Genomic DNA, 22,442 nt, shown 5'->3' with positions numbered 1-22,442 from the left:
CAAGATCACATTTCCCATTAGGCAAGTTGTGTTTTAATCAGATGTAACGTTGTATTTTGAAGGCAGAGCACAATGGAGTATGAAATGTAACTCGGTGCATAGACAGAAAGTGATTTCCTCTTTTCTCCCCCTCCGCCCCAAATCGCTTATAAATGTGTTTAGAAGACACGAGCATCCAAGAATGATGAAACGGCAAAGTGGAGATTAGGTGAACGAGCTCTAACACTTCCCACTAATATCTATCTATCTCTGTATATTTATGATCTGCACGGAGGGGAAAGGCACTCCGAGAAACATTTTTAGCTTTATGACTAATTAGTTTCCTCCTGAAGTTTAAATTAATTTTGGCAATTTGCGTTGCAGATTAAAGCACTTTACACCTTTTTAGTTCTCCAGACAAGCCCTGTCAAATTGGAACGCCAGGAAAGAGAGGCTGAGGGAATGTCACGCTTTGTGGCGATGAGGCGTGGCAGTCTTCTGGCTGTAGCTGCCTCGCGCCCTTCAAGCTTGGGGATGTCCTTGTGCCCTGGCATCTCCCCAGATCCTCTTTTTGGAGGCAACCTCGGCTGACTTGAGGCTGAGTCTAGGCAAGGCTGGAGGGTAGTATCCATTTCTACCGTTGTGTGATGGCAAACGTTCCCCTCAGAGACTCTTCCCTTGGCCTCTGAAGGACAATCGGAAGAAGAAGAGTTGGTTTTTATAGGCCGACTTTCTCTACCACTTAAGGCAGAATCAAGTTGGCTTACAATCTCCTTCCCTCCCCCTCCCCACAACAGACACCCTGGGAGGTAGGTGGGGCTGAGAGAGTATAACTTGCCCAAGGTCACCCAGCTGGCCTCGTGTGTAGGAGCGGGGAATCAAACCCGGTTCTCCAGATTAGCCTCCGCCGCTCATGTGGAGGAGTGGGGAATCAATCCTGGTTCTCTAGATCAGAGTCCACCAGTCCAAACCACTGCTCTTAACCACTGCACCACGCTGGCCCCACCCCTTTGCATTCATTTATTTACTTGTCTTATATCCTGTCTTTCTCCCCAAGGGGGACCTGTAGTGGCTGACTTCGTTGTGCTCTCCTCCATTTTATCCTAACAACAATCCTGTGAGGTAGGTTAGACTGTGAGTAAGTGACTGGTCCAAAGTCAGCCAGCTGGTTTCCATGGCAGAGTGGTGTTTGATCCTAGTCTGACACACCATGCTGTCTCTATTATATATGAATCTGCAAGTGGGTATCCATGACCTTTGGGTAACCTTCAAACATAACAAACCTGCTAAGCATGTTGCCGGCTTCGAAGCTGTGTTTGTCGCGCTGTGGGGGCCCGATGGCTGCAGCTGCGATTCAGCGCTACAATTGGGCCCGGGGGTTAGGGATGGGGCTTTCTTCAGGCTCTGTGGTCTTGGCCACTGCTTGAAGATGCTGATCCCCCTAGGCAGGCTCTAATGGGCAAATCCGCTGTCTGCCTGATAGCTGGGGAGGGGGGAGACAGTGCCTTGGCGTGTGCCAGTGCCATGCTGAAACCTGAGTACTGCAAGACTCGCCCCCTTTCCTTGACTCTGGACCCACGAATGGTTCACCCCAAGGAGCGCAAATCTGCAGGCGGGTTTGAGACCCCACTGATTTTGACAGGTAACTTTTCTCCTGTGTAAGAGCCTAGTCTCTCCCTTTTGAGAGTGCCTCACTCCACAAAAGAAACGGACCAGTCATTCTCTCTGGAGTCTAACCTACCTCACGGGGTTGTTATCCTGATAAAAGGGAGGAGGGACATCAATCTGTTTTTGTTTGTTTAGATATTTGTACCCCACCTTTCTCCCCTCTGGGCTCCCAAAGCCACTCACGACGTTTCTCCCCTCTGTTTTACCTTTGCAACAACCACCCTGTGAGGTAGGTTAGGTGGAGGGACCATGACTGGCCCAAGGTCACCAAGTTGTCAGGCCTTTGCCTTTTAGCTAGAGCAAAGGCTCTTGACATGAGTTAGGCCAGGTTCTGGCCCCACATCCTTGGTTCTCATGCCGATGAACGTCTGTGTACAGTGTCGCTCATCCCGTTTTCTGCAGCTGTGGTAATGTTTCGTCTGTCTTCCTGGGAACCGCTTATCTCGAGGTTGCCTAGCAATGTTTACCTTTTCAGTCTGTAGTGTCTTAAGCATGTAACCTGCCTGTATTCACCATTACTAGCCTCACCTGCCTGTAGGCAGTCAGTCCTTTAATCTGTCTTTTTGCTCCTAATAAAGTATTACTGCTTCAGAGCTACCTGCCTGGTGAGTTTGCTTATGGGATGCTAGGGACAGACGCCTGATCCTGACACAAGTGAGCTCTCGTGGTACAGTGGGAATTTAAACCTGGGTCTCCCACTACCTAGTCTCACACTCCAACTGCTCTGCCACGCTGCCCTGGTCTCTGTGGAGGAAAGGCGGGATAAAAAGTGTCCGTGATCAATAAATTGTGCACATATAAAGCACACTTCAGAAGGATTCGTAGGTGGTAGGGTTGATTTGTGCTGTGGTTTTGCTTGCCTGTGAGCAGGATCGGGGAGTTGCCAGGGGCAACCTGGAACCCTTGGCTTTGAAATTCAGTCAGTCAGAAAGTTCCCAACTGTCAGATGATGCTGGACTTGAGCCTCAAGTGCTAAAAGACAGGAAAATATTTGGAGATTCCAGCGGAACTGATGTACCTTACTATGACCGTGTAAGTGACGAATCACGTCATTGGTTGACGATGCACCTGACTGCACAGGTGCAAAAAATGCAGTGTATCCACTAGTAGGTGAGATGTGGGATGGTACAGAATAGTCTGGTCTTGTCAGATCTTGGAAGCTAAGCAGGAACAGTACTTAGAAGGGAGTCCTCCAAGGAAAACTCTGCAGAGGAAAGCAGTGGCAAACCCCCTCTGCTTAATTACTGGCCTTGACCCCCCCTCCCCCAACTCGCTACGACTTGATGGCACTTTACACACACACACACACACACATTCAATGTAGGTCTTTTAAACGATGCATCCTACTAGGTAGGGGCAAAGAGGACGCAAACTCTGATTGGTCAGTGCTTGAAAAATAGGTCCAAGCACAACCTTGGGAGAGGTTGCTGACTAGGAAGGTGCGAAAGTGACCATAAGCTGCAACGCAGAGCCAGTGAAACATAACTGACAAGGCACAATACAGCTATGAGCCTGTGTCGTAAGTGGCCACTGCACAGACATGGAGCTGCTCGGTGTGATGTTTGAGTCAGACGTTGAACAGCCACAGTGAGGTGTCCTACCAAGGGGGCTCAACTCCAGCTGGATCCTGGTGAGTTCAGCTGACAGTGGTGTTCCCAGCAAAGTTCTGAGCATAGAAGAAGTAGAAGAGTTGGTTTTTATATGCTGACTTTCTCTCCCACTTAAGGGAGACTCAAACTGGCTTACAATCACCTTTCCTTCCCCTCCCCACAACAGACACCCTGTGAGGTAGGTGGGACTGAGAGAGCTCTAACAGAGCTGTAACTTGCCCAAGGTCACCCAGCTGGCTTCATGTGTAGGAGCGGGGAAACCAACCCAGTTCACCAGATTAGCCTTCGCCGCTCATGTGGAGGGGTGGGGAATCAAACCTGGTTCTCCAGATCAGAGCCCACTGCTTCAAACCACCACTCTTAACCACTACACCACACTGGCTCCCATATCTGCTTGCACTGCATCGCTGAGCATTAAATTGTTGTCATTACCAATATTGCTTTGACCAAAGCCAAAAAATCTTGTCCTTTTTATCTTGGTTTCCAACAGGAAGTACCTTTGGCTCCCTTCCCCCACCCCTCAGGACATCATAAATCAAATTGATCATTCTAAGTTTTTAAAAATGTAGAATAATTGTGTCCCTCCCTCCATTTCCCTTCTCCTTATGACACAAAATGCTCGGCCCCCTTCTCAAATCCAGTGGTGGCGCGCAAAATCCCCCTGACGGCCTGCCAATGCTTTTGTTATAAGGCCGCTGCAGCCAGTTCTTATTTGTAAATGACAATTTTCTACAGCAAAATATATGCTTGTGCTTCAATTGTAGAGCCGTAGATTGCAGCCGAGAGGAATAATTGAATTTTAATGTTGCTCGGTTTTAGGGTGATTTTATTTTTTAAAAGAGCGAATTAAGTTGCTGAAAGATGGTGCGGCTGTGAGTTGGGGAGGAAGCCTCCGCCTCAGCCAACTCTCAATAGCATTTGAAATTGGACTGGTGTTTAATTTGTTCCATACTCAGCCTGAGGTTCTTCAGGGGATTTTGTGGATGATCCAAGCACAGTGAGGATCTTTAAAAGTTTTTTTTTTAAAATACATCTTACTATGTATGTATATGGCAACATGCTAGTATGTGATCCTGTCTCACATAGGTGCGGTCTACTCTTATTCTCAAGTCATGTTGAGGGTTAGGGAAGGATGAGGGTCTGCCTTTGGTTTGCAAGAGGGTCTCAGGGCACAAAATTTCTGGAGGTGTATGTTGTCTGGTAGCAGCCTGGGCAACTGCATCCAGGTATAGACATGAAGCTATCTTAGGCAGAGCCAAACTCTGGGGCAGCCTGCCTATTAGAGCAGAGGGTGGGAGAACCAGGGGCATAAAAAGCAGGCAGCCTTACGAGGCCCCTGGCGCCAGCACCACTGCCCAGGCTGCGTGGCTGGCCAGTGGCTCCAAACATGCATGTGACTGATGGCTGTATGCCTGGTGATTTGGCATGTGCCTGCTGGGCCGGCTGGCCAGCTGGCAACTCAGGCATGTATGCACCTACTGGACTGGCAGCTCAAGGCACAGCTGGTGGGGGGGCTCACCCTCAGGCTGGCCCTGCTCAGACCCTTGGTCTATCTAGGTCAGTGGTGTCTACTCTGACTGGCAGCAGCTCCCCAGAGCCTCAGGCTTTCCCTTCGAACTGGAGATGCCTAGCAGAGGCTCCGTTCCTGAGCCGTGGGCCTCATAGAATCATAGAGTTGGAAGGGAACACCAGGGTCATCTAGTCCAACCCCCTGCACAATGCAGGAAATAAAAAAGGCTGACTTGTAAAAAGGCTGACTGTGAAAGGTGGATTTTGAAAAGCTCTCTGCTCATCTTTGGAGAAGTTCTCTTTCCCCCAGCTAATATTAGCCATTTGTTGATTCTGGAGCTCTGTATAGAAGTTGGTTTTCGGTGGGCTGTTTTATTTGCCTTTCCCCCCCAGTACAAGAGTGTTGGGGACTCATGTAGTGTCAAGCACCGTCCACAGATGGCTGTATAGAAACAATGAGTAGAATAGTGAATACAGAGCAGTGAGTAGGCATCTAGCCTGAGTTGGATAGGATTTCCTGATTGCCCAGCAAGAGGGGCAGGGGGCAGCCAACTCTGAGAGGAATGGGGGGATCTGACTTAATTTTTTGGTGGTCTAATTTCTTTTTGATTTACTAGAATCCAGTGAAGAGCCCCGTGGCGCAGAATGTTAAGCTGCAGTACTGCAGTCAAAAGCTCTGCTCACGACCTGAGTTCGATCCCAACGAAAGTTGGTTTCAGGTAGCCGGCTCAAGGTTGACTCAGCCTTCCATCCTTCCGAGGTCGGTGAAATGAGTACCCAGCTTGCTGGGGGTAAAGGGAAGATCTGGGGAAGGCACTGGCAAACCACTCCGCAAACAAAGTCTGCCTTGGAAACGTCGGGATGTGACGTCACCCCATGGGTCAGGAATGACCCGGTGCTTGCACAGGGGACCTTTACCTTTAGAATCCAGTGAGCAGCATGAATAGCCCTGACTAGCCCCAGCTCATCAGACCTTGGAAGCTAAGTAGGATTGGCCCTGGTTAGGACTTGGATGGGAGAATACTGAGGAAGTCCAGAGTTGCTACATGGAGGCAGGCAGTGGCAAATCACCTCTGAATGCCTCTTGCCTTGCAAACCCCATGACCCTGGGGTCACCATGAGTTGGTTGCAACTTGACGACACACATTTAGTATTAATTAGAATCCAGTGATCCACCACTGTGTGTTAGATTTACAGAGCAAGCACCTGTGTTTGAGAACTTTAACAGTTGCAGAACAATGAGCCTGATCTCATCAGATCTTGGAATCTAAGCAGGGTCGGCCCTAGTTAGGACTTGGATGGGAGACCACCAAAAAGTCCAGGGTCCCTACATGGAGGTAGACCACTGGTCTGTTCCAACATGGCTGCACTTATGTTGTTACGTTATGTAAGCAGGGAAGTTGTTTCACTGTTCTTCTAGCATGGAAGGAGATTTCAGCCAATAGTTTATACCAACTGCTGCGATTTCCAACATTGTTGGTGAAATTGGTTGGTATCTAGGCCTTCCTTTTGTACCTCCCTGGAACGTAGAGGAGGCATTCTTCCAGGTAACGGGATCTCTTTTTCTGTCACTCAGTTTGGGAGGATGTTGCTGTTGTGCTGGAGGAGAACATGATTTGGGGCTTTCCATATGGTGCTGAAATGAAAAGGTTTGCTGTGTAATCAATCTTCTATCTTTTATGTATGAGGCTCTATGCCTGACAAATTGGGCTTGAGTCCACAAAAGCTTATGTTGGAATAAAATCTTGTTAGTCTTTTAGGAGCCACTTCACTCCTGTATCTTTTTTTTTTAATGGTGTTTGAGGCACAGTTTATGATTGTTGTTCTTTCTGCTTCCCTTGCATGAGGCTCTCAGCTTTTATTGACCTGGGTCAGAACCGTCCTTGAGTGCTGGCGGGCACTGCGCTGTTCCTTTCCCCCTCTTTTGTGCTCAGGAATGCATATCACAGTGGAAAATGAGCATGTGTGCCTTGGCAGTTTGGAAAAGAGTGTTTTTTTGTCTGTTCCCCTTTCAAATTCATGTTGGGGGGGGGCTCTGAGCTGCCTTGATGACTAGGCAGAGGAAAGTCTCCCAATGCGGTTATGTTTCTCTTTTTTACTAAGGTACCAAACATATATTAGAGAAGGTGAGCCAATTCACTTTGAAGAAGGTCGGTTTTTATATGCTGATTTTCTCTACCTTATAAGGAGAATCAAACCGGCTTACAATCTCCTTCCTCTCCCCACAACAAACACCTTGTGAGGTAGGCAGGGCTGAGAGAGTTCAGAGTGAACTGTGACTAGCCCAAGGTCACCCAGCAGGCTGAATGTGAAGGAGTGGGGAATTGAACCCGGTTCACCAGGTTAGAGTCCACCTCTCTTAACAACTACACCATACTGGCTGGTAACTTCTGCAGACTTACTTGCAAGGGTGACTAAAATGGAATGTATTGGAAACATGCACACACACTACATGTTTGATGTGTGTGTATATATTTTTAACTCAGGCATACATATCTGAATATAGTGAAGTCCCCCCACCCCACCCGAGCCCCCCACAGGTGTTCATAGTACCAGATTACAGCTTGCCTTGAAGCTTGGCTCACAAGTTTGCTAGGCTCTATCAGTGTGATAATTTCTCTGCAATTTGTTGTATGGCATGAAGTCAATTTTAAGAGGCAGCTATCCTTCGATTTTATACAGATTAATTCCTGATATTATGGTAAATAGGTTCTCTAATACTGAAGTATTTTCAAGATAAACAGATGAAATCTTTGGGCTCCTTAGGCAGGCAAATCAACCCTTCTCTTTGTGTCTGTAGGTTTTTTAAATACAAAGGCAGAGGATAGTTTCTCCCCCAGCAAGTTTAAGGTGATGTTTTGTTTTTTAAACCAAAAGCACTGTGGAGCAAAAGAAATGTGGCTGTGTCTGCTCTGAGCACCAGTTCCTTTCTCATACATCTTACAATCTGTTGTCTGTGTTTCAACACTCTGGCATGGCCACGATCCCACGGCTCACCTTTTCCTTTTCATCCCAGGATAAGTAACAGACAGGTGACGTTTCGTGTATGGGGACTTTGGAGCAGAGTTTCCTGCAAACACAGTTGAGTTGCCATTGAGAGGAGAGGCTGTGTTGCTCCAAGGGCCGAACTCCTGCTTTGCATGCAGAAGGTCCTGTGTTCAAACTCTGAACTAAAAGGGACTCAGGCCTGATCTGTATGTGCAGCAGAGGAGAAATAGAGAATTAGCAGACTCATGCTGCAGCTGTGGGGTGTCATTTTGGAATGCTATCTAGGAAGATATGTTACAAAAAACCTTCCTGTAAGGGAAAAACCAGCTTATCAGGGGGGAAAGGCTGTCACCCAGCTTGCTACTGCACTGGTGTTGTTCTTTTACATAGTGCAGCATTATAGAATGTGGCTCTCCCTCTGGCATTCTGCAATACAGAATGAGTGGATGGGCCGTGGCTCAGTGGTAGAGCATCTGCTTGGCATGCAGAAGGTCCCAGGTTCAATCCCTGGCATCTCCAGATAAAGGGACTATGCAAGTAGGTAATGTGAAAGATCTCTACTTGAGACCCTGGAGAGCCGCTGCTAGACTGAGTAGACAATACTAACTTTGATGGACCCAGAGTCTGATTCAGTATAAGGCAGGTTCATGTGTTCAATACTACAGGGCAACCCACTAGTTCAGGGTTTGTATCACCTAGTTCCTGCCTCTTCTAGCGGCGTGTATAGACCATGCCAGGGAGGTGGCCCCAGAGACCCACTGCAAGGTGGAATTAGAAGTTCTCAAGTGAGGGGAACGTGCTGAACGTTCTTCTCCTGGAGTGCTGCCCCACCAGAACCTCATAAGTGTAGTGAGCCTGTGGGCATGGCAGGGCCTGTTCTTTCCCGTTCCCTCCATGCAGAGAGTGAAAGGGGGGCTCGCCTTGAGTCCTTTCTGCAAGGCGGGGGCAGCAGGGTCTCCTGTGCACTGCTGAAGATGCTGGCACAGCCCCCCTCCCCACGGCTCGGTTTCTCTGTGTTTCTGACCCTTTGAAAATGGGTGCCGAACGCTTGCCAGTCCCTGCTCTAGGTACAGATTTGTGCTAATGGTTTCCGACGGAAGCATTTTGCCACCAAAGAGCCATTTCCCCCCTCACTGCTGCTGCTGCTTCTCCTCTTGAATGCCCTCCCACCCAGAGCTGCCGAAGCCCCACGCAAGACGCTCTCGCTGAAATGAGTTTTTAATTGATCCTCGGGGTAACGGAAGGCTTGGCTGCCTGCGGTGCAAGTCACAACACATTTGCTGCTGTTGCCAAAAGGAGCTTGGTGTTGTTTCTGGCACCTGTTAAGTTTTTACTACCACGTTGATGTGGTTGGAGTGAATTTTTTTCACTGCTTTTTCCTCTCAGCCATATAGGACTTTCTTTTTGAAAAATATAACAGGGGGGAGGAGGGGGTACACGGGAGAAGAAGTTCAATGATGTAATTACATTGTAGTTCCTCAAGGCTTGAAAATCAAGAGGAGGAAATTCACCTCTTTACTTTAGAACACTGCTAACGATTTATAAAACCGCAGTGTCTGCTCCTGGACGGTCTCACTGCGTTGTCACTTCCAAGATCTGCCAACAAAGTCTCTCTGCAAGGCAGGCCAGGACCGTGCAGCAGGGCCACCTTCTGGGGGCGCTTCCTCAGTTTGGATTTTATTTATGAAACTTACAAATGATCACTTTTCGTCTCCAGAAGGTTTCAGAATCTTTGTCCTCTAAACTGGGGCCATAGATCGGCTGTTGCCGTTGCAGGAACTGAAGATGAGAGTTTGAGCGCCCTTTAGCAACTGCCCTCCCCTCTATTTTGGCCTAATTTGGACACGCAGAAGGATGCAGGGGGTAGAGCTGACTCTACCACTTGTCCAGTAGGGTGGAGTTGACTGTACCACTTTACAGTAGGAGGCAGGTAGGGTTGCCAACCTCCAGGTAATAGCAGAAGATCTCCTTCTATTACAACTGCTCTCCAGCTGACAGAGATCAGTTCACCTGGAGAAAATGGCCACTCTGGCCATTGGGATCTATGGCATTTAAGTCCCTCCCCTCCCAAACCCCGCCCTCCTCAGGCTCCGCCCCACAAATCTCCCGCCGATAGCGAAGAGGGACCTGGCAACCGTAGAGGCAGGTGTCATTTTGAGTGTGCTCAGACTTTTAAAAAATCAACTCTGTGCAAGCAGAAGACTGGCAGCTAAGGGAGAGAGGCTCTTCACCCTGCTTTCCTTGTTTTCTAATTACCACCATGCTGTTAGAAGTAAACCTCAAAAAAAATGTTTTAAATATTTTTGTGCAAACTTGAGTGTCCTCTTTGTGAATGTGTGTGTGTGTTTTTAATCAGTACGGGGGTGTCACCCATTGTTATTGGGCATACAATGTCGGATACAAGCTCTTTTCTGTGGCCCTGTGGGCACAGAGGCCTTGCATATCGATGAATTTATCTACTTCATTTATACCTCACCTTTCTCCCCACAGGGACCCAAAGGTGGTTTACATAATTCTCTTCTCCCCCATTTTATCCTCACAACAGCAACCCTGTGAGGTGGGCTAGGCTGAGAGTGTGTGACTGGGCCAAGGTCACCCAGCGAGCTTCCATGGCAGAGGGAGAGTAGCAATGATTGTCCTCCCCCCTCCCCGTCCATCTGCGAGCATATTCTCGCTGAAGGGAATAAGGATGCGGCCAGTCACAGATACTGGGGAGTGCCAAAAGCACCCGAGAAAGCCCAGCCTGAACCAGGCTGTGCCAGTGGGGAGGGGGGGTGGCAACATTCACAGGAGCCCTGCCTGAGATGTAAGGCAAGGCCTGCCCCTTATTCTGGGAGGGGGGTTGGAGCCCCCGTGTCTCTCTTGGAGGGAAGTTTGCCTTTCGTTTAAACATTTAAACGGTGTTCTGGGTAGCACATGTGTGGGAAAGGCTGCCTTGTTTCCGCCACCTTGAACGCTTTGGTGGGACGCAAATATGCTGAATGTTTTGTTTTTTTTAATTCTGAGAATTGTTGGCGACATCCATGGTTGGAGACTTGTTTTGAAGCTGCTGTTGGGCTGCAGGAAATGTTTGCTGCTTTGCTGCTACTTATTTTCGGTTTTATACGGGGATCAGAAAGGCGAGGGAGTGGGGGAATCCTTCCCCCCAAATGAAAATGCTTATGAAAAGAAAATACCCAGGGGGGCAGTGGGGTTGGGGAATGCCTAAACCCGGCCATCAAAGATCTCTTAACCAAACAGCGCTAATGTAATTGACTTCAGTGTGCATTCCTTTCATGAAGGGAGAGATTTTCGTTAACTGGATTTAGAGGGTAGCATCTGAAAACCAGATCTTTGACAGGCATTGTTTTGAACAGTCTGGGGTAATGCTCTTTTTGTTTTGTGATTTCTTACAGATGGTCACGAGAACAAAGAAAATATTTGTAGGTGGATTATCTGCTAATACAGTAGTGGAAGATGTAAAGCAATACTTTGAGCAGTTTGGCAAGGTGAGTTCCAGTGTGAGTCAATGTGACATATTCTGCATTCTTTATGGCTTTTCAGGAGTCTCCCAAGACACACCAGTGCAACAGCTGGATCGCTCCATCACCCAAGGCAACCATTCCAGATTTAGCTCTGTGCACCCCCACTGTCTGTGATCTTTACAAGTTTGTCTCCCCTTCTGTGTGGCCAGAGATAATGATGAATAATTCTGTATGACCAGGTCCAGAATCAACAAATATCATACCTACCTACCTACCTACCTACCTACCTACCTAAACCTTTATTGGCATAACAACAGCATTTTAAGGTTATTTTTATCAAATGGGCTTGTTGTTTAACAATGTAGGGTTACCTTTTCTGGCACATTGGTGCATTCTTAGCATGTCTGGTGCAAGAGGTGGATGATAATGTTTGTAGTGGTAAAGTAAGTATGTGGAAGAGAGAATGGATTGTGCATGCTGAGATGTGAGTTGTGGGATTCATCCGTCAGTATATGCTCAGCATTTAGGGTGCTTTCCCACATGCTGAATGAAGCACTTTCATTCCATTTTCAATGCACTATAGCAATCATTTGCCACTGGATTTTTCCATTTCACACAGTAAAGTCCAGTTGAAAAGTGCATTGAAAGTGGATTGAAAGAGCATTTATTCAGAGTGTGTGAAAGCACCACCAGAGTATCAACTTTTGTGTTAAAAGGTTCAGTGAGGGTCTCTTGAATGTAGATGTCACGGCAAGCACATTAGAGAAGACCATGATGGGATCCATATCTAAGGCAGGAGGAAAGGAGAACCAGAATACAAGCACTTTAGTTCAATGGTAGAACAGTTTGCGGGAAGGAGGTTCCAAGCGGATTCTCTGGTGTCTCCAGCTGAAGAATCTTAGGTAGGAGGACGGAGTAAGACTTTCTGTGTCTGAAGAGCCGTTGCCAGTCAGAGTAGACAGCACTGAAATAAATGGACCCTTGCTTGGTATAAGGCAGGTTGATCTGTTAGCCTGAACATGGGCCCATGAATTAAGAAAGGGTTACACAAACTCTTTGCAATGGAGCAAGTTTGGTTTCTTCTTCCACAGACTTCGAGGGTGCATTGTAAGAACTACATTCAAAGCATGCAGTCATTTTTGAGCGGCTCGCCATGTTACAAGAATGGAGCCGCCACCTGTGTCGAGTTCTTCCCCCTTGAGCTCTGTAAAGTGCAGGTGATCTGACCCTGAATCATCACTGTATACATTTCTTGCCCCCATCGGTGAAGGGTATCAGCTATAGGGAAGTGCTGATGTTGGAAAGGTTTTCTTTTAAATTGATTTTACTAGTATGTTTTTTGCTAAGGGAGAAAACCGGTGACAGAGCTGCTGGTGTTCCTTGCAACAGGTTCTTCTGCCTTGTGTGTGTCCCGTGCAGTGCTGGTTCCCCTCCCTGACCCGCAAGCTTGCACACAGACCGCCAAAGAGAGGGCCCCACCTGACCCATGGCAGCCTTGTGGCTCTCCATCCCTTCCCTGAGCCAGTCCTGCTTCCTTAACTGGATTGCCCTGTCCACAGCTTGCAGCTGCAATGTTACTCTTTCTTCCCTTCTATGGGGACGTGCTTGCAGTCGAGTTTCTTTTTGTCGCTTTTGTTTCAAAAGATTCCCCCCTCCCTTTGTGATGATAAACGTCAATACATGTCTGTATAGGCCACATCTGAGAAACCTATCATTCCGCTGACCTCAACCGATAATCTCATCTTCAGAGAAATAAAACATTTCTCGCATTCTGCTGATATTATTCAAGCAGACCTCCCAGCTATCGATAAGTCCATCTAGGTAACGCTCTTCTTCGCTCTCTGCTTTGTGCGCAATAGCTGGGGATAGAAATATACAAAAGTATCTCCAGTGCTGATCGATTTTTTTACATCTTTTTGAAGGGAGGGGGCAGGTATGTCTACAGGAGGTTGTTGTTTCCATCTGAGATGGCCTTATCCCAAGGCGCAATCCACACAGTGCCTTTCATTAGGACCAACTGCAGTGCGCAAACTTTCAGGTTCTCCAGAACTCTCCTTCAGGCTGAATGTTACAAAACATCTTCTCATCTCAAGGCATGGTGAGAGAGCTGCCTCAGACTGCAAAGCTTGGGTGCTCCTGGTAATGGCAGAGCAAGATGTAGATGGGTCTAAGCCACAGGGTGTAATCTGCCTGACCAGAAGCAATCTATGAGTCTCAGTGAGAAAGGCGGGCTATAAATAAACCGATAAACATCTTGCTTTTGTTAGTTGCAGGGATGCTGGCACTCCTCCTTGCGTGAGAAATGGGGCGCCGCTGGGATCTTCCCCTTGCAATACGGAGCTCTTTGGGGTGCTGGCTCTGGTGTCAGTGCAGAAGCCCATGCGAAAGGAGGTGATTGCAGCTGTTTTTAATGTCCTGCAAGTTCTTCACCGTGGGTAGATTGTATGCAAGTTACGCTGGAAGGGCTCCAGCCAGCCGTCTTCCAGTCTGTGCCGCTCTCAGCAGCCTTTTCCATGGAGTCTGTCAAGAGAAGCTGGCCATCAGTGGCATCCTTTGTTTTGTAGGGTAGCAGCTGAAAGCCTTGTTTACGTACACCTTCCTTTGTGGTGGGAGAAACCTCTACATAGTCATTGTGCCCAACTGATAGTTGTTTTGCAAAACGATTCATTTGATTTTTCAATGATAATCTTCGATTCCAGCAGGATGATGTTTACGGCCTGCTGAGTCCTTTATTAAAGGATTATGTCAGCGTTTGAATGTTTCTTCCTTGGTTATTGTCAGATCTGCCAAACTCCTCCGTCTAGTTTTGAAGTTAATAACAGTTTTGCCGCATGCATGTTTCCATGTTGCTTGTGTGCACCCTTGAGGAATCGTTTTTGTTTTGCCATCTGGTGGCTTCATGCTGAGGCTGAAAATATAGGCAACCAGGCTGAGATCATCCAAGTGATTGAGGGGGGCTTGGGGCCTCTTTGGATTTTGTTTCCTTGAAGGGGGGCATTTCTTCAAGGCCTCTTTTTTTGAAAACTTTACCCTCCTTTTTTGTTTAAGAAAAATGCTTTTGTTTTTATTGTGATTATAAAACTGAATACATCCCATCACTAAACCTCAGTTTTCAATGCTGTGTACTGTGAAAACTGGCTGTTGCTTACTGTTTTTGCAAGTTTTCTGCTATTTGGAGCTGGTCCCAGGACTTTTCCTTCATCATAGGACAACGAATGTCCTCAGTACTCAGTGGTGCAATAGAAGGTTAGAAAAATGCTCCTTCAATCTACACAGGGTATATCTGTTGACAGGTAGGATCCTACTTTGGGTATAATCTCTTGCTCATTTAAAGGCATCTCACTGAAAATGGCTTAACCGTGACTGGCAGGACAACCTGAGAGGCTCCTCCCTCTCCAAACACGCTCTTTTCACTTCCGTGGAACCTAAGAACTTTGCCTTAAAATCCTTATCAATATGACCTTTTAATGCATGTCAGTTTCGCTGTTGAGGCCTTTCTCTTTCTCCCTAATGAAAGTGAGCTGAAATTGAAATGCACTTAACAATCCACATTGATCAAATTGTCAGGAGTAATGTTGTGGACTTTCATAGGATTACTCAAGTGATTTGAGAGTAGCAGCTTCAGCTAAACAGCTGTGTGTCTAGGATCATGCAGAGAATCTATGGGAAGGTCAGGGGTTGATTTAGGGAATTCCAGTCTCGATCCCAACATCCTAACCCCCACCCCCTGCTTTGTGCAACAACCAGAATATACAGAAGTACTTAAATTTTGAATATGTTCATAGTTGAGCAATGGAGAGAATATGAATCTATTTAAAGGCCTCCAGACTCTTAAAATGTGATTTAAATTTTCAAATAGCTCACAGTTAACGTGATTCTCCCATGATACGAACAGCCTTTTAAAGCTGTAAGCTGCTGCTAATAAAAGGGATTGATTATTCCTCCCTCCCCTTAGTAGGTCCCACTTGCTTTCCAGAACTCCTGTGAAAGTAACTCAGTCTTTATTTTGAGACTTGCAATTTATACTTTATATGGTGAGCTATGTAATTAGTTGGGAAGACTTATGCTTAGTCACTGGTTTTATCCTAATCGGCTTTGGCTTTTCCCAACAACAAAGTGAGCTTATTTTGCTAAGCTGAAACAACTCTGCTCCCTTTTGTTCCCATCCTTTTTATTGTCTCATTCCTTTCATTCTGTTTTACTGCCAAAGTTTTGTTTCATTAGGCTTAGGAGTCATTTCCAATCCAGTGGGCTGCTACAATCGGCCCTTTATACCTCGGCCACCCTGTTTCCCATGTCCTTCTAGTTTTGCGTCAAGATGCAGCCTGGCATTGTGAAATGTTTAACTCCTTTCTGCTTCCAAGCTCTGTCTTACCTTCAAAGTCTATTTGGGTCAGAAATGCCATTCTGAGCATGCAGAGTTTTAGCAGCTCTACAGTGGATGTGTCCAAGGAGCTTGGGTTCCAGGTCTGGGTTTGTTTGGTTGTTCTTGTGCCCTGGCCGTGCAAAATCTTCTTAGAAAAGGCTCGAGGTCAGCTTTTGCAGCAGCTAAATTATAGTGTTTACGGTATTATTTTTCACTGTATGCGAGCAAGACTGTGAGAAGGTAAAATGGTGTCTGGCGGCTGCTAGACCCTTGCTGTTCCCGCTCTGAGGGAAGGGCTTCTTGTAGCTTGGGTTTTCCCACCCATTGCTTGGGGAGGCAGGATCAAGGTTCTACTTCCTCTCTCCCTGGCGGGAAAACCTATAGCTTCCAGTTTACCTCCTGCCTTGCTGGGGAGAGCACGCTAGTAGCAGAGCTCTGCTGTGCCTTCTTCTTAGAGTAGTTTTAGAAAACTTTTTTTCTGCTTTTCTCTTCTGTCTAGTCATTCTTCTCTCTCTCTTTTTTAAAAATCCACGTTTCTTTTTCTCAAACTGTCCCTTTCTGCCCTTGTCTGCTGCAAAACAGCACCGGCTTTGCTTTGCTTAAAATGGTGGCCGCCGCTCACAGTGCCTCCCGAAAGAACGACTTGCTCTCCGTGGGGGATTATGACCCTACCCTTTGCCCTCAGGGAGCACAAGGACCAAATGAGCCCTTCGTCAGCCGCTCAGGCAGACTCTCGGAGGGCAAGGAGCTGGATGCATTCGCCTCCGCCAAAAAGCTGGCAGCAAAAAAGGCGGGAGGAAACAAGTGGCACCTGAAGACCTCCAGCGTGCCTAACCACAAGGGCGCCAATTGGCTGCAGGGCCCAAAGCGTGGCTTGGGTGCCTCAGCAGCTGCATCTACCAGCCTTCCCTCCACTCGGCAGCAAGTGGAAGAGCCAACCCCCAGCTGCTCACAGCAGGCCCAGAAGACATCGGAGGGTAATGTACCTTCAATAGCGGGCCCAGCAGCTGAGGGGAGACTTATTTCCTATGAGGAGGTGGTGGCCCTGATTGATTTAGCCCTTGCCAAGAGGCAGGCTAGCCTTGCTCCCCCCTCCTTTAACCCTGTTTTAGTGGGCCCTTCAACTGGAATGGCCAGCTCTCCCAATCTCATCTGGGTAGCGAGCCCTGCTGTAGCCATGCAGAAGTGGCTAGGCCCTGGCCTACAAAGGCTGCCATGAAGTCCACTTGCAACTATGCCCTTACTGACTATTGTCTTTCTCTTGGCTCTGCTTCAGAGAAAGGTGAGAGGGAGGAAGGAGAGCATAATTCTGAGGTAGTGGACCTCCCTGAGGAAGGGGAAAGTCAGCCAACCTAGGCTTTTTTGCCCAGAGGACTACCTCCTGTCCAAGGCCCTCGTTGCCCTAGAGCTCTCTGAGGAGGCGAGCCCAGCTGAAGAGCCTAGGCCAAAAGTGGGGCCTACTAGCGCCAAGGACTATTTCCCCAGGAATTCCTCACAAAACAAAAAGGTTACACTTCTGGAATATTTTGAAAGGCTTATTAGGACGGAGTGGGATAAGCCAACTACTAACAGGCAGTTCCCTTTAGACACTAAGAAACTATACAAAATGTCCCCCTCTGCTAAGGAACTCCTAAGCCTCCCAGTAGTGGATGCCCCAGTGGTAGCCTTGCAATCTTCGGACATCCTGTCTGAAGATGGGGTGGGATCCATTAAGGATCAGCTTGACTGTAAGATGGATTTCTTATCTAGAAAGGTCCATGAGTCTTCAGCCCTGGCCATACAGGCTACTGCCACTGAAGCCATTATTGCCAGAGCATCTATTGCCTGGTCTAAAAAGCTTTCACAGCTCCTTACTGGTGCTGATAGGAGGATTGTTGATGGATTAGGAAGGATTATTAAGGCATTCTCCTTCCTTGCCGATGCGTCCTAAGTCGCTCTTTCTTTTTCGGCACCGTCCATGGCATCCAATGCAGCCATTCGCAGAGCCCTTCGGCTGAGGGCTTGGCAGGTAGACATCAAATCGAGGTCCATCCTCCTAGCGTACCTGCTCCAAGGGGGAAAACTATTTGGGGATAGCCTGGACAAAATGTTGGCAGAAACCAAAGACAAGAAACGTTCCATGCCAAGACACCTTAAAAAGGAATCCACGAGATTTCCCCAGTTCTTTCATTCCTCCCACACCCTCCTCCCTAACTTCAGACAAGACCAGAGGTGCTCCTCCTGGACTAACAATTGGCAGCCTCTTCATTGCCAGGAACATTGCAACCGCCCCTTCCAGCAACATCAGTTCAGAGGAGACAAAGGGGACAAGTTCCAAAAAGCAGAAAAGCAGTGACGCCAACCCTGCTCCTGTGGGCAGAAGACTGCAACTCTTCAATTCACAGTGGATGGGTTCCCAGCCGGACGCCTGGGTACTCCAGATCATCAATCAGGGATATATGATAGAATGCTGAACCAATCCTCCAGATCAATTTGTCCCATCGCCAAGATCCTGTTTGGTGACAAAGCAGTCAAGAACCATGGACGCCATAGATAATCTGTTACAAATAGGGGCTGTAGAAGAAGTACCTACCGAAGAACACTTCTTGGGGGTGTACTCAGTTTTCTTAACCGTCCCCAAGAAAAATGGGGACTGGAGGGCCATCCTAGATCTAAAATTCATCAACAGGAACATGTCTACCAAGCACTTCAGGATGGATACCCTCCTATCCATCATAGAGGCCCTACAATATGGATCTTATATGACATCAGTTGATCTTCAAGAGGCATACCTCCTCATCCCCATCCACCCCCTTCATTGGAGGTTCCTGAGGTTCATCTACATGGAAAAGCATCCAAGGCGTTCCCCTTCAGCTTGGGCTTGGCGCCCAGAGTCTTTTCCAAAGTCCTAGTTACTCTGATGGTGGAACTGAGGAGAGAGGGGATACAGATTCACCCTTATTTGGATGACCTTCTCATCTGCGATCCTTCAGACCAACTCTCACGTGTCCACCCAGAGTAATCCAGATGTTAGAAGTACCTGTGGTCTTCTAACATCTGGATGACTGTGTGGACATGTGAGAGTTGGTGGTCATAGACACAGTGGCAGATACTATCTTCCTTCCAAAGGAAAAGGCTACAAGGATATCTCAACTTGCAAGAAGCATCGCCAAGGCTTGCCAGTCCCGTCTCCTTATACTAGCAAGCCTGCAGGGTCTGATGATATCCTGCATCTCAGCCGTGCCCCGGGCGCGTTTCCACACTCGACCTCTGCAATGGCTCCTGTGACCTCATCAACTCCAAATCACTCAAAAGATCAACAAGTTGATTCCCTTAAATCAACAGGTGAAGAAGAGCCTTTGTTGGTGGAGTCACGCTCCCAACCTACTAAAGGGCAAGCCATTCATTCTTCCCGATCCCATTCAGATTTTTACAGATGCTTTACAGATGCCAGTGCAGAAAAAGAAGTGGTCCAAGGCCTTTGGTTTCCTTCAGAACAGAGGTTGCACATCAACCTACTGGAATTGAGGGCGATCCGATTGACCCTTCTACACTTCCATTCTTCAGTCCAAACACATTCTTATTAGGCCCAACAATGTCTTGGCCAAGGTCCACCTCAATAAATAGGGTGGGTCCAAGTCATCCTCCATAAGGAAGACAAGCTCTTCCACTGGGCAGAGAAGAATCTGTTACATCTCCAAGCTGAGCATATCCAAGGACTTCAGAACATACAGGCCGACTGGCTGAGCTATTGCTCAATAGATGAGGAAGAGTGGTTGCTGTGTCCTCAAGTCTTCCGGATGGTAAAACAAAGATCATGTCCCCTCAAGGTGGACCTCTTTTCTTCGGGAGCAAATCACCTACTCCCCAGATTATTTTCCAGGTTCCACCATCCACAGGCAGAGCAGGTCAGTGCTCTCCTAGCCTCCTGATCACAGGGAATTCTCTACGCCTTCCCTCCACTTCCCATACTACCGAGGGTGATCAGGAAAATCCAAACCGAGAGGGCAACGGTGATACTGATCACCCCAGACTGGCTGTGCCGACCCTAGTATGCCCCTCTGACAGAGATGTCTGTTCAGAGACCATGGCATCTTCTGCTATTGCCAAATCTGCTGCAACAGGGACCCATCATCCATCCTGACCCTGAATGGTTCAAACTAACCGTTTGGACATTGAAAAGCTCAGATTAACCCAGCTCGGTCTGAGTGACGACATCAGAGCCACTATCTTAGAAGCCAGACACCCTTCCACGAGGAGAATCTACGACTACACTTGGAAGGCCTTTGCCAGGTGGTGTCAGAGGAAGGTAAAGGATCCTCTATTCATCGACCTTCCCTTCTTGCCTTCCTATAAGATGGGGTCTGTCAGAAGCTGAGAGCAGCTACCTTACATAAACAGGCGTCGGCTATATCAACGGTCATCCCAACGTTAGACAGTCATCAGTTGGCTAACCATCCGCAGGTCAGAGCCTTCCTCAAGGGAGTTGCCCAAACCAACCCTCCCCCCATACATCGATTCCCCACTTGGCGCCTTAATGTAGTACTTCAGGCCCTTACCAAAGCTACATTCAAACCTCTGAGGGAAGTACCACTCAGGTAAGTCAGAATGAAGGTGATTTTCCTAACTGCTGTCACCTCAGCCAGGAGAATATCAGAATTGGGGGCGCTCTCCATTCAAAAAGAACTCTGCATCTTCCGTAGAGAAAAGGTTGTTCTGCGCCTCGACCCCACTTTCATCCCCAAAGTGAATACAGTTTTCACAAACAGCAGGAGCTTCAACTTCCCTCCTTCTAACCCCTCTAACTCCAAGGAAAGGGAATGGCCTACCTTTGGTGTTCATAGAGCCCTCAGGATCTACATCAGTCGTACCTCTCCATTCAGATCATCTGATTCTCTTTTTGTATCCATTTCACCTCCCAACAAGGGACATAAAATGTCTCGCCCTTCTCTTGGTCGTGTGGTCAAGCAGTGCATCGTGGAAGCATACTGTGCAAACTACCAGTTCCAGATGGCATCACGGCTCATTCTATACGCAGCGTGGCAACTACAGTGGCCTTTAACAGACAGGCTTCAGTAGAAGAAATATGCAGGGCGGCCACCTGGTCCACAATTTCAACCTTTGTGCATCACTACCACATTAACACCTACGCCTCAGCCAAAGTTGCGTTCGGCAGAAGAATTCTGCAGCACGTAATTGAGGAAGAGGATGATTAAATCCCACCTTGGACATCCCAAGCTACAAGATGCCCTTCCCTCAGAGCAGGAATGTAGCCTTGTTTACTCACTGAGAGGGTTCTTTCCGCTCTGAGGTAGAAGGGCATCTTGCCCACCCGAAGAAGCACAACAAACCACCTGGGTGGCCTCTTCACAGTAGCAAGGGATGCTCCTTATACATACAACAATCTTTGTTAGTCCATGACTGGTTCCTCAGAGTCCAGAGGGAGAAATTGCAAGGTTTGCTTCTCCCCTTGCTTTATATTTGTCTTCTGACATGTTTCTGTTGTCTAGTTACACAGTTCAGTTATCCATTCTGTAGTCAACTACAGCTTATATATTTGTACCTGTTGCCTATTCTCATTATTGTAGTTGTTACTCCTGTCTCTATCAGCATGCTATTGGAAAACTGGAAGCTATAGGCTTTCCCGCCAGGGAGACAGGAAGTAGAACTTTGATCCTGCCTCCCCAAGCAATGGGCGGGAAAACCCAAGCTACCAGATGCCCTTCTACCTCAGAGCGGAAACAACCTTCTCAGTGGGTAAACAAGGCTACAATCTCTCTGACCTGGAAATGGTTGTGTTGGTAGGCCAGTTTAGTCCAGAAATATCCAGAAAACAATAATCTGCAGCATACAATAGTTCTTAAAAAATCAGATATGCTAATGCTTAGGGCACGTGAAGTATGGCTTCAGCATTCAGGTCTCAGATTTCTCTCATTCCCGGAGTAATTTGCCAAGGAAAGACATCTTAAATTTACTGTCCATCTCCCTTTATTCAATATAATCCTCAAGCAGGACAAGTCTTTCCACTTCTTTTTTTTAACGTATCCTGATGTGATAGGTTGAAGGTCTGAATTATAAATCTGTGGGGCACAATTCAAGCACCTCCTTGAATGTTGCAGAATCACAACAGGTCTTCTTCTCTTGTGGCTGTACACTTATGCTTGGGTGAGCAGTGGCTCATTGTTTAAATTATGGTATTGAATAAAATTTTGTCCTGCTCTCCTTTCAGAGAGCTCTTGAGCGGCATTCATGCAGCTATCCTGTTTTATCTTCAGAAGAGTAGGGTAGGCTGAGAGGAGTGTTTCTTGCTCAAAGCCAGACAGCACCATAGCTGAATGGAGATTTGAACTCAGGTCTCCCCCCAGTCCAAACACAGTACATTCTTCACTGCATAGATAGCATACTTTTGTTTTCCTCTGAGCTACTGATGAAGCAGTCTTCGTTCATGAGAGCAGAGCACAACCACTTTTGTGCAGAGATGGGGGCTCAAGTGCCCTTTTCAGGGGCAAGAAGATGGGACAAAGCATTGAAGAATGGTGGGAGCTCACTTCCTGCCAGAGAGCCAACAATGCACAGATGAAGTGTCTTGTGGCTGAACTGAATGCCAGAATAAGCCAAGCCGTTGATGTGAGTAACCCCAGGAAACTCCGGGAAGAGTTCTGAATCTAAATAGATAAGGGCAGAGAATAAGGATTAAATCCTTGATGTTGCTTTGGTGTGCCCGAATTTTATGTTGCAAGCATAGTATAGTGGTTGCCAAATATGAGCTCCAAAGAAAATATGATGGTGCTCCCCTGTTAATATCTTTAATATATGACACAATGGAATAACGAGCAAAGCCAGCAGTGACCCCTTTTAACTCCACAAATGTGTGTTTGA

At 47.4% G+C, this 22,442-nt stretch overlaps 1 protein-coding gene across 17 annotated transcripts in view; it reads left to right on the top strand.

The window, feature by feature from the left end:
• The window catches only part of MSI2 (musashi RNA binding protein 2), a 565,100-nt gene that overhangs the window by 153,066 nt on the left and 389,592 nt on the right, over nucleotides 1–22,442 (top strand). For all 17 annotated transcript variants that reach the window (XM_056864848.1, XM_056864864.1, XM_056864857.1 and 14 more), the window contains exon 6: nucleotides 11,150–11,242. In XM_056864848.1, coding sequence (XP_056720826.1) covers nucleotides 11,150–11,242 — 93 coding nt within the window. The remainder of the gene's footprint in view (nucleotides 1–11,149; nucleotides 11,243–22,442) is intronic.

Source organism: Euleptes europaea, chromosome 19 (genome assembly GCF_029931775.1).
Source record: "Euleptes europaea isolate rEulEur1 chromosome 19, rEulEur1.hap1, whole genome shotgun sequence".
Classification (NCBI taxonomy): Eukaryota; Metazoa; Chordata; class Lepidosauria; order Squamata; family Sphaerodactylidae; genus Euleptes; species Euleptes europaea.
The sequence above is the reverse complement of the archived record's forward strand: the minus strand, read 5'-3'. Positions and strand labels throughout refer to the sequence as shown.